The 11,970-nt window shown below is 43.6% G+C and overlaps 1 protein-coding gene across 1 annotated transcript; it reads left to right on the forward strand.

Moving 5' to 3' along the window:
- The first annotated feature begins 1,011 nt into the window (after window positions 1-1,011).
- LOC308292533 (scavenger receptor cysteine-rich type 1 protein M130-like) lies at window positions 1,012-9,039 on the forward strand. Its single transcript, XM_080734892.1, has 10 exons — window positions 1,012-1,140; window positions 4,056-4,346; window positions 5,010-5,315; window positions 5,682-5,981; window positions 6,181-6,267; window positions 6,643-6,942; window positions 7,304-7,609; window positions 7,688-7,981; window positions 8,300-8,605; window positions 8,680-9,039. Exons 1-10 carry the CDS (start codon window positions 1,053-1,055, stop codon window positions 8,994-8,996), a joined length of 2,595 nt encoding a protein of 864 aa, XP_080591018.1. The 5' UTR covers window positions 1,012-1,052; the 3' UTR covers window positions 8,997-9,039.
- Window positions 9,040-11,970: the final 2,931 nt, after the last annotated feature.

Here is an 11,970-nt window from a genome sequence, read left to right on the forward strand (position 1 = left end):
CTCAATAGGGGAAATGCCTGTCACAAGTTGATGATGTCATAAAACCATGTGTGGTCTATCCCTATGGAATTTATGGCATGCATGTGAAAATAATAACAAATGTAATACTTCCTATTGTTAATATGAGCATCAAATCAATATTTCAAATGTGTGTGTCTTTTTATTTTCACATGCATGCCATAAATTCCATAGGGATAGACCACACTTGGTTTTATGAGTTAGCTATTTCTAGAAGAAATACAATATTTAAGGTGTTTTTATTTTTACATTGTAGTTATAGAGGACCATTATGTATTAAGGCATATTTGTCGTATTAGCCAGGGATCCTTTTAAAGCAGTGGTGCTGCTTATGAATCTGTCTACCAATCTGACACAAATGACTTGTCATTTTCAAACTGTAGCGTAGACCAAAGGCCCCTGCCCTTGCCTGAGTGTGTTGCAACATTTCTCTCTCTCAGCCAATACAAACAGCTGGCTTCATCGTCACACAGTAGCGTCAGTTCAGAAAAAGCTAAGGTATGGCAACATGACTGGTGTCTTGCACGCGCGCCTTCATGTTGCCATACCTTAGTAACAGGCATGATACATTTATTTTAAGAAGTACATTCAATTTTTCCCCCGTATGTTAGCATGTTAGTAAACGTGCCACAATTAACAATAATGCATTGCTCCTGTGCAGCTGACCTGCGGAACCTGGGAATATACCATATTGTCAAGATGGGGAGAATACAAGTGTGGAGAATATAATTATAATACCTTATTAAAGTGACCATGTTGTAATATTTTGCATTTGTAGTTATTTTACTGTAATTTAACAACATAATAACCAGCACAGATAGACCAAGAGACATTCATGGATTTTTATTTAAAAGTAACTTTTATTTTCCCAGGGTATGGCAGCTGCATACCCCTGCCATACCCAATTGACGCCCCAGCCGTCACAACAACTTTTGTTACCATTATGTCCCCCTCCTGTGGTGGAGGAGCTAAAGCACACACTTGTGTAAAGCATTGAACAGTAGCTTTCTTTGTCAAATCCACAGTGCGGTTTAATGAAGAACAAAATGCATGTGATGATAGCGCAAAGCTGTCTCCTTTTCATGTGGGCGTATATTCTGATCTTAGTGAGTGCCACTGACGGTAAGACCATTCATGTGTCTTTATCTGCCTTCTGCTCTTGAAAACAAACAGGGATTTGCGAAAAATTGTCAAACAAATACAAACATTTCTCTTTTTATGGTTTCATCGTTTTTAACCGGTCCCTCTTATGACCCAAACTTTGACACAACTAGTCCAGTAGACTAGCTATCCACCTTGAAAACGAGTCAAGAGTGGATTTGAAAGTCGACTTGGTAGAATTGTTCAAATGACTATAATGTGTGGAGGGTGAACGATACCTAATAGTAAGGGGAACATAAGAAAATCTGCGAAGTAAATCGTTACCAAGAAATGTCTTCACCAATGTGTTTGGTGCTGCTTTAAGTAGCATGTGAGGGGTCAAACTAGGGGTTTTTCATGATGCCGAATCCATTGCAAGCATTTGTTTTGCACAAAAAACATTCTGTGGGCTTCAAATGGCCCCTATACAAAACGGTGAAAAGTGATGCTACTTAAAACATATTTATTTTTTGTATTTTATTCCTGTATAATAAATTAATGGGACACAAACACAAATCCGTTTTTTTATGAGGTTTCCCCTGGGAGTTGAATTTCAACCTTTTAGTGTATTATTACACACCTTTAGAAACACATTGGTGAAGAAATTTCTTGGTAACGATTTACTTCGCAGATTGGTCAAATATCTTATAAAATCCCCTTACTATAAGGGTTCTGAATGTCAACTTATTTGTCCTTTAATTCTACGTGTTCTCGTGGTGTTGCTTTATCTTTTAATTGCGTCGAATGGAAAATGTGTCATCTTGCTCTTGGAAAGAGTACAGAAACTAGGTCAGTGATTCCCAAACCTTTTAGCTTGTCGTGACCCAAAAAAGAAATTAGATCTTGCCCGGGACCCAAACTAGTGAAAACAGCAGATCTACAAAACTCACAACATGTCGCTTCGTGCCGCGTTGTGAGCTTGTAGATCGGCTATTTTCAATACTTCTTAGACATTTGTTTTCTAATGTATGGAATTTCTTCGATTTTTCTTTTATTTAGAAAAATCATTGCATTTTTTTTAATTTATGACATTTATGGAATAATTATAATTGAAAAAAAAATGTAGGAAACACAAATGAAGGGACCCATAAATATCTGTCTGCGACCCACAAATGGGTCTCGACCCAGTGCTTGGGAACCAGTGCACTAGATGATTTCCTGTTGTTTGTGTTACACTGCTGGCTCTGTGTCCTGAGCTGCACCTGTTGTCGCTGCATGGTTGTGGGTGTTCCACACTACTATAGGCCTCCTTTTTGAGCGGTGGTCACACCGTCTCCATAGCGTGGCCGTGTGTGTAGGTATGTTAATTTGTTTGTATGTGGGTGGGTCTGTATGTAGCCTCAAGCCTGTGTAGTACCTTTTCTGACCACACATGTTAAGGGAGGGGCGCTGTTGTCCAGGCCACACACACACACACACACACACACACACACACGGGGGGGGGGGGGGGGGGGGGGGGGAGAGAACCACCGCTCAGTTCACACAGGTGTGATTTTTTTGAGGTATTTTTTACTTTCTTCAGAATTTAAAACGTTCATTACTTTTACTTCTAACCCACTACATCACAAAATATTGGACTTTTACACCACTAAATTATATGAAAACTTGAATTTTTATTGCTATTACAAAACATGCTTTTAATTGCCAAAATGTATAAGGCTGAACTGGTCAGCCTTATACATTTTGGCAATTAAAAAAAAAGAAAAAAGAAAAAAAAAAACGACATAATGAATACTTCCTACTTTTGGTACTTTAAGTACATTTTGTTACCAATACTTTTGATCTCAAGTATATTTTGAATTCCGGACTTTTACTTGTAACAGAGTAGGCTATATCTACATTGCAGTATTGATACTTTTACTTAAGTAAAACATGTGAGTATATCTTCCTGGTAGATTATCAAGCTGAACCGCATGTGTTGATTTAACCGACAGGATACACAAGGTGAACAGTGCTGGACAGAGGCCATGTTACAGTTAGTGTATCTAGGATGACATCAGAATCAGAAGGAGAATCAGTTTTATTCCTCACATTACAGTTTTACAGGTGTAAAGCAGCGGTGAAGCAGGTGAATTTAAAGTTATACTATGTAACTTTTTTATAAAACATATCTTAAAATTGTCCTAACTATTAAATCGCTAAAGTTTTAGAACCCCCACTCCGTTAATTTCAGCCCCAAAAGCCTTTTCTTTATATGTTTTCTACTTAGCCGTGACAGGGGCGGGATTTCGCGGCAAAATGACGTCATCTGCATCATCCGTATACGTTGTGTATATGTTGGCCAATCACATTGCAGATCATACACACATGATACACTACCGGCCAATGACAGTGCATCTTGAGGTCTCTTCAGGAAATAGCTTGCTTCAACAGCTTTGTTTACACTGGTCTAGAAGTCTAGCCTGTAAACCTCCCCAACGCCGGTCCGCAGAGGGACACTACGGATGCGTGGTGACTTGGCGAGGCGGGCGAGGCGGACGCGGGGGTCTGAAGGCCCGGTCCGCGGCGAAAAACGGACGAAAAAAGCAGACGCGACCGCGGTTTGCTATAACGCTACTGACCACTAGTTGAGCAACTTACACAGTATAGCTTTAATGTTTTATTTTGTAGTAGTATTCCGCGAGAAGAGAAAGGCCAGTGTGAGACTAAAGTGTGAGACTAAAGGGAGATAACTTTTTCATCACTTTGTCTTCGCTCTCTCGTGGAGGTCTGCAGCACACATATCATGTTCTTGAGGCCACTTGACCCCCCAAAACACTTGAGTTAGGAGGATAATTGAACTCTGTAACTGTGTGGCCAAAAGTATATTATATTCTTTATATATGGTCATGGGTGGCATGGCTGACTTTGAAGGTTCTCCTTCTCTAAATCTCCCTCTCTTTCGCACCCGTTTACAGAGCCCGATGATGTTAGGTTGGTGGGAGGAAACAGTAACTGTTCTGGTACACTGGAGATGAGGAGCCAGGGGGAATGGAAACCAGTGGATGTTTGGCATCAAATCAACTGGATGACATCAGCCGTAGTGTGTAGACAGCTGGACTGTGGCTCTGCCGTTTCAACAAAAAGGATGTATGGGTCGACATATAAACGTGTATGGAAGATTACATCCTGTGTTGGGTCTTCACTGGGGGAGTGTGGGTATTGCGCAAGTGATTTTTCCCGTGACACAGTGGAGTTGATCTGTTCAGGTAACAAAAATAATTACTTCAACAATGATAGATTATGTTCACATCTTACTGTAGAGCACATATGTCAAACTCAAGGCCCGGGGGCCAAATCAGGCCCGTGATTGAATTATCTTCGGCCCGCGGGATGATATTTAATTACTATTAGAACTGGCCCACTGGCCACTGGTATATTGCACATGCAATGCCTGGGATCCGAACCAAAGTCTCCCACATGAAAGTCCAACATCTTACCCATCAGGCCAAAGGGATATCTCTATGGACTAGGGGAGATATTAGACGTTTGATGCCATCAGGCTGAGGCAGTGAGTCACTCTGTTACACATACACCACCATAAAACTACTAAGTCCCACAATGCACTGCTAGTGCATTGGCACGTATCGAGGGCCCGTGACCACAAGCCCGCTTTTGAATAAACATTGAACCTGTCCGGCCCTCGACCATTTTTTAAATTTTGGCCCTCTGTGCATTTGAGTTTGACATCCCTGCTGTAGAGTATGTAGGAACTCCTGGAGACCGTTAGGATTCTATATGGTCTCTTAGATCTGGACTGATCATGATGACGATTGATCTAGTGCACTTCATCTCTCTCTCTCTCTCTCTCTCTCTCTCTCTCTCTCTCTCTCTCTCTCTCTCTCTCTCTCTCTCTCTCTCTCTCTCTCCAGACTCTGTGAGGTTGGTGAATGGAACTAGTTCGTGTTCAGGCAGAGTGGAGGTGAAGTCTAATCAGTCGTGGGTCTCAGTGTGTGAAGGTGACTTTGACCAGCAGGATGCAGAGGTGCTCTGTAGGGAGCTTGGCTGTAATGCTCCTTCAGTCCTCCTGGGGGCGCTCTATGGAGAAGTAAAGGCTCCAATGTGGACCAAAGAGTTCCAGTGTGAAGGCAGTGAGTCTGTTCTCCTGAACTGTAGAACCTCAGATTCAACTAGAAATACCTGCTCACCTGACAAGACTGTTGGACTCACCTGCTCAGGTAAAAAAACCTTAGGGTTGGATTATTATTTTATAATTATGTAATAGATATTGTTATAAATCAGGTAGTTCAGACGAAGCAATCTGATTGGTTGAAATAGCTATATACCCGTGCTTTAAACCAGCATGATGGCACTGGTCTAAGGGGCTACGCTAGCAGTTTTTACGGGAAGTTCAGCTAAATCTGGCATTAAAAAAGTTATACATTTTGATCGAGCATCTTAATTACAATGGAGGAAAAAAAGTTTTAAGGGTAACAGAGCTCGGCTCCGCCTTGTTCCTGCAGCGACGCTGTCGTACCACGGTAAAGCACACCCTCTCGTGTAACATTACTTAATTTGACTCCCTACTTACTCTCTTGTCTCAGTGCGCGATGACGTCAGGTTGGTGGGAGGAACCAGGAACTGTTCCGGCAGACTAGAGATGAACCACCAGGGAGAGTGGAGACCAGTGGTCGGTTGGTCTGACTGGAACCCGAATTCAACAGCTGTAGTGTGCAGACAGCTGAACTGTGGTTCCGCTGTCTTGACAGAGCACACTTATGGTTTTCCACGTGAATCCGTGTGGAAGGTTCGATCTTCGTGCGTTGGGTCTGAGTCATCGCTGAGGGAGTGTGTGAGAAGGCGGTCTAGTACTTCCGTTGGCAGACTGGAGGTGATCTGTTTAGGTAACACAAAAGGACAACTTCGACCATGACATTCATGATAACCATTTATTTACTTGTGTGATTATGAAATCAAACTCTGTCTATGCCTGTCTGTCTGTCTGTCTGTCTGTCTGTCTGTCTGTCTGTCTGTCTGTCTGTCTGTCTGTCTGTCTGTCTGTCTGTCTGTCTGTCTCTGCCCCCCCCCCCCCTCTCTCCCCAGAATCTGTGAAGTTTGTGAATGAGACTAGTTTGTGTTCAGGCAGAGTGGAGGTGAAGTCTAATCAGTCGTGGGTCTCTGTGTGTGAAGGTGACTTTGACCAGCAGGATGGTGATGTGGTCTGTAGGCAGCTTGGCTGAGGGGCTCCTTCAGTGTTCCACTCTTTACCACTACCAACAAGATAAAATGCTACCATTGCTCCTAACATTGCAATCACTCATAACACTACCACTAGTTAACACTGTCGTTGCTCTTAACACTAATAATACTTAACACTTACAGTACAATCGCTCATAACACTATAAATACTTAACAGTACCAACTAACACTCTTAACTACTATAGGCCTACCATCTAAAAAGAAAGCAAGGGCACACCTTTTCTTCAAGGGCAGCCTTTTCTAATGAAGTGTTTTAAAATGAAGAAATGTACTTTCTCCATTGCTTACTTTCCTGCCTCTGTAAAGAGTCTAATGGTGTCAGGTTGGTGGGAGGAACCAGTAGCTGTACTGGTAGACTGGAGATGAAACACCGGGGAGAGTGGAGACGAGTGGATGAGTGGTACGGTTTGAGGCTGACGACGACAGCTGTAGTGTGTAGACAGCTGGACTGTGGCTCTGCTGTTTCATCCTTCCAGATTTATGACATCACGTCTGAACCGGTCTGGAGGATTACATCTGCGTGTGTTGGATCCGAATCTTCACTGAGGGAGTGTGCAACACACGTGTCTGATGATTCATATGACAGACTGGAAGTAACATGTTCAGGTAACAAAAGATTGCTTGACAGAAATCTTGACACTCTCTTATATTATCTGTCTGTTTATCCTTTCTGTCTATGTGATCCATTCCATCTCTCTTCCTGCTCTGTATATTGGGATTCTTCTCCCAATATATTCTCAGTGTTTGTAGTAGAGTAGTAGAGTACGGAGGCACTCCTGGAGGCTGTTTAGGTCGTACAGACTCTTACCGGTAGATGTGAACTGATGATAATGATATTTCCTTACGTAGCATATGATGCATTCTCTCTCTCCTCTCTCCCCCCCTCTCCCCCCCTGTCCCCCTCTCTCTCTCTCTCTCTCTCTCTCTCTCTCTCTCTCTCTCTCTCTCTCTCTCTCTCTCTCTTCAGAGTCTGTGAGGTTGGTGAATGGGACTGGTTTGTGTTCAGGCAGAGTGGAGGTGAAGTCCAATCAGTCGTGGGTCTCAGTGTGTGAAGGTGACTTTGACCAGCAGGATGCAGAGGTGGTCTGTAGGGAGCTTGGCTGTGGGTCTCCTTCAGTCCTCCAGGGGGCGCTCTATGGAGAAGCGAAGGCTCCGATGTGGACCAAAGAGTTCCAGTGTGAAGGCAACGAGTCTGCCCTCCTGGACTGTGGAACCTCAAACTCAACTAGAAACACCTGCTCACCTGACAAGACTGTTGGACTCACCTGCTCGGGTAAAAGGCACATGACACTACTATTATTTTATATAATGAATTTTAAGTTTTGCTTCTTACGGTCTTATCTCGGTACAGAGACTGTGAGGTTGGTCGGAGGAACCAGTCACTGTGCGGGCAGACTGGAGGCGCAATACGAGGAGGAGTGGAGACCGGTGGTTGGTTGGTCCAACTGGGACCTGAAGTCATCATCTGTTGTGTGTAGACAGCTGGGTTGTGGTTCTGCAGTTTCAACCAGAAGGAGCTATGGTTCTACACCTCGACCTGTATGGTTAATTAGGTCTTACTGTGATGGATCCGAGTCTTCAATGAGGGAGTGTGGACTAGAGCAGTCTGATATCTCCTCTGGCAGCGTCAAGGTGATCTGTTCAGGTAACACACAATGACTTAAACAAAGTCAGTAGTGTGTGTGTGTGTGTGTGTGTGTGTGTGTGTGTGTGTGTGTGTGTGTGTGTGTGTGTGTGTGTGCGTGCGTGCGTGCGTGCGTGCGTGCGTGTGTGTGTGTGATGTATCTGGTATCTGATATTTATTTATGTTTTAATTATTTGTGTTTTAATTAGGAACTCATACCATCTGTACTCATATCTGTCTGTCTGTCTGTCTGTCTGTCTGTCTGTCTGTCTGTCTGTCTGTCTGTCTGTTTGTCTCTCTGTCTCTCTGTCTGTCTCTCTCCACCCTCTCCCTCTCCAGAGTCTGTGAGGTTGGTGAATGGGACTAGTTCATGTTCAGGCAGAGTGGAGGTGAAGTCTAATCAGTCGTGGGTCTCAGTGTGCTTAGGCGACTTTGACCAGCAGGATGCAGAGGTGGTCTGTAGGGAGCTTGGCTGTGGGGCTCCTTCAGTCCTCCAGGGGGCGCTCTATGGAGAAGCGAATGCTCCAATGTGGACCAAAGAGTTCCAGTGTGAAGGCAACGAGTCTGCCCTCCTGGACTGTGGAACGTCAAACTCAACTAGAAACACCTGCTCACCTGCCAAGACTGTTGGACTCACCTGCTCGGGTAAAAGACACACTAAACTTTAGGTTTGGATTTTCTTTCTATGTTGATGTAAAATGTCTCTCTTGTCCCTGTAGAGTTCAATGCTGTCAGGTTGGTGGGAGGAACCAGTAAGTGCACTGGCAGTCTGGAGATGAAACACCGGGGAGAGTGGAGACCACTTGTTGTTGGGTCTGACTGGAACCTGAAGTCAGCAGCTGTGGTGTGCAGACAGCTGGGCTGTGGTTCTGCTGTTTCAACACAACAGAGATCAGGTTCTACCAATCATCCTGTATGGTGGCTTGGATCTCCCTGTGTTGGGTCTGAGGCATCAGTGACGGAGTGTGGAAGAAAATCCCCTGCTATGTCCACATTCACGCTGGTTGTTGTCTGTTCAGGTAACACAAGCAAATAGAATGCACTCTGTCGAGGTGCCAACTTGTGCCTTGTATCAAAAAAATAAATAAAAATAAAAATAAATAAAATAAGACATTATGCTGTTTTCAGATTTATTGTTTTTATATATACTGGTATGAACACTTTGTCATTTTATTTGTAAATCTAAAGAGCAAGAGTAGGTTTCTCACTGTCTGACTGGGGGGCATGGGTTATTGAAATAAGAACTGGTTGACAGTATGTAAACCAATGGTTCTCAAACGTTTTTTTTTTTTTTGTCTCTGGTCACCCAGCTAACAGATTGAATTGTCATTTAATCACTTGAACCCCAGCATCCCTATTCTCTGGGGAACATCACCAAAAATAGACGATCTACTATTTGGTAGCGCTGTCGCCTCACAGCTAGAAGGTACTGGGTTGGATTCCCGCCAGGGGACGCTGTGGGCGCTGGGGGTGTGTTCTCTCCTCCGTGTCATCAACGCCTACACCCTAAGTGGGGTTGGCGAAAGGGCCTTTCTGTTTGGAGTTTGCATGTTCTCTCCATGTCTCCTAGGGTAGACACCCTCACAAAAACATGCAGTCATTCTGGTATCAATAATGCCTCCCCCTGGCCAGCCGGGGCGCCTGATGGAGGGGAAAGGAACTGGTTGGAATAACGTGTTCCTTCCACGCGCTACATCCATACCGGGGAAATCCCCACCTGTCAGGTGAAAAGAAACAACTTGGACTACTCATGCATTGAAGGAAGCATGAGGTCAGTCCGCCCCAGGCATGGCAGAGGGAGAGCAGTGCCCAGGCCATTACATAGCTTAGGCATTGGCACTGGGTGAAACAATCGGTTACAAAATTGTGGGATAAAAAAAAAGGACAATCTATAAGCGTAAGGAGGTTTGGTGGTCTGTCTTTCTAAGTATAGTATCATTCACCAAAAATAGCCGATCTACAAGCTCACAATTCATCTCAAGGTGACGCGTTGTGAACTAGCAGATCTGCTATTTTTGGTGAAGAGACTTGCAGTTATACTGTATAGTTTCGTCCATGCCTTATCCCTAATCTTCTTTGCCTTTTTCTTTTTTTACTATTTTGAAAAACATTAAAAAATACTCCAAATAGCCGATCTACTTTGACACGTTGTGAGCTTGTAGATCAGCTATTTTAAATATAGCCTATATACAAAATAAAAAGAAGCCCAGTTCAACTCGGTGCGTTTCACTAAGGGTCTAAGTGGTTAAACTTAAGTGACATTGTTAAATTCAAAATATTATCAATGTGTAAAATAACTGAGGCACCCCTGGACTTGTTTCAAGGCACCCTAGGGTGCCACAGCACCCACTTTGAGGAACCCTGGTTTAATTGGCTGAGGCGAGAGTGGAAAACAAGAGTGAAGCCTGAGGCATCGTCAAGACACCAGGTGTGTTCAAATAAATGACGGTCCCTCGGCTGGGTGATGTCATCATCTGACAGGCTGCTCCACAAACACACAAACGTGTTGTTTTTCATTAACCCATGGCCTAAAGCAGGGGTCTTCAACAGGGGGTCCGGGACCCCCCCTAGGGGGTCCTCAGGGTTACTACAGGGGGTCCTCCAAATCTTTGACTGATAGAAACCTTTTTTCCCCTTTTTTATATTAACCACTTGAACACTAACGTCCATATTCTGAGAACTTTAGAGCCCAAAAATAGCAGATCTACAAGCTCACAACGCCTCGCGCTGCGAGGCGTTGTGAGCTTATAGATAGGCTATTTTCGGCAAAGAGATTTGGTGTAGAGGGGAAAAAATAGCACACTTAAAGTACAGAGTGAAACGTCAAGTTTATTAAGTATTGACGGTTCAAGTGGTTAAAAACAAAAATGTACATGAATCCAAAATACACTGATGATTGTGCTGTCAAAATCTGGGGGTCCCTGCTTCATCTCTCTCTCAGCTAAGGGGTCCTTGGCCTGAAAACGTTGAAGACCCCTGCCCTAAAGAGGACATTTAAAACCCACAAGGTTGGGAATTTACAATAACAATGCCTTACTAAATCAGCAGTTTGGATGAAATGGTTTATTTGATTAGCGTTGTTAAAAGTGTACGTTGAATTACATTTATTATACAGATTCCTTAGAGTAGAATAATGTAACTGTGAGAAAACATGCTCACTCGCAAGTGAATATTGGTTAAAGAGGTGGTGCCATAGTTTTGTACTTTTTCATGTGTCTAGGAGGTTGACAGTACTTCATTAGACCCCCTGGCGTGGTTGTTATGAGCAATTATGTATTCCCTTTGTATTTTGGGTTTCTTCCTGGAGGCTGACACCTTGTGGGTCAAAAGTGCCGATCCAAAAACACAGATTAAATGACATCATAAACTCATCCCCTCCCCTTTTACCATTCACACAACACTGTGGGTGGGGCTAACTTCAGCTGGGTCACCACCCACCATGACAACCAAGTGTAGTGATACGCGGAAGCGGGGATTGAACCAGGGACTCCCACTCACCAGTCCAACGCACAACCAGTCGTGCTAATAGGGCTGAGCCCGATTGGCAGGGCTGTTGTCGCTGGTTCATGGCTGGGTGCTACATTCACCCCCCTGGTCTTTTGGAGCGGCCCTCGCGCTTCACACATCACGCCGCGGACCGCCGCACACGACGTGGCACTGTTCCCTCACGCGAGGACCACAGTGATTCGTCATTTAGAAGTGATTTATTGGTCTCAGTACAATAGATGTTTAGGTAGATATCATTTAATGGAACCATTATTCTAAAACCTGTCCATTTAAAACATTTACCTGCATTACGGTTAATGTTGCGTATCAGTTTGTACCATGAATTTGTAACTACATTGTACTAACATTGTGATATTTATTAATACATAGGCTTACATTAATTGTAGGCTACAGTTTCACTGAGAGATGTACTGTATATGTATTATAGACAATTTTATTATAATATTTCATGTTATTTATTATGATCTAAAACTTGCACTTTGACCCTGCGTGTTTTTATTTCA

Source organism: Nannobrachium achirus, assembly GCF_963921795.1.
Source record: "Nannobrachium achirus genome assembly, chromosome: 10".
NCBI classification, from domain to species: Eukaryota; Metazoa; Chordata; class Actinopteri; order Myctophiformes; family Myctophidae; genus Nannobrachium; species Nannobrachium achirus.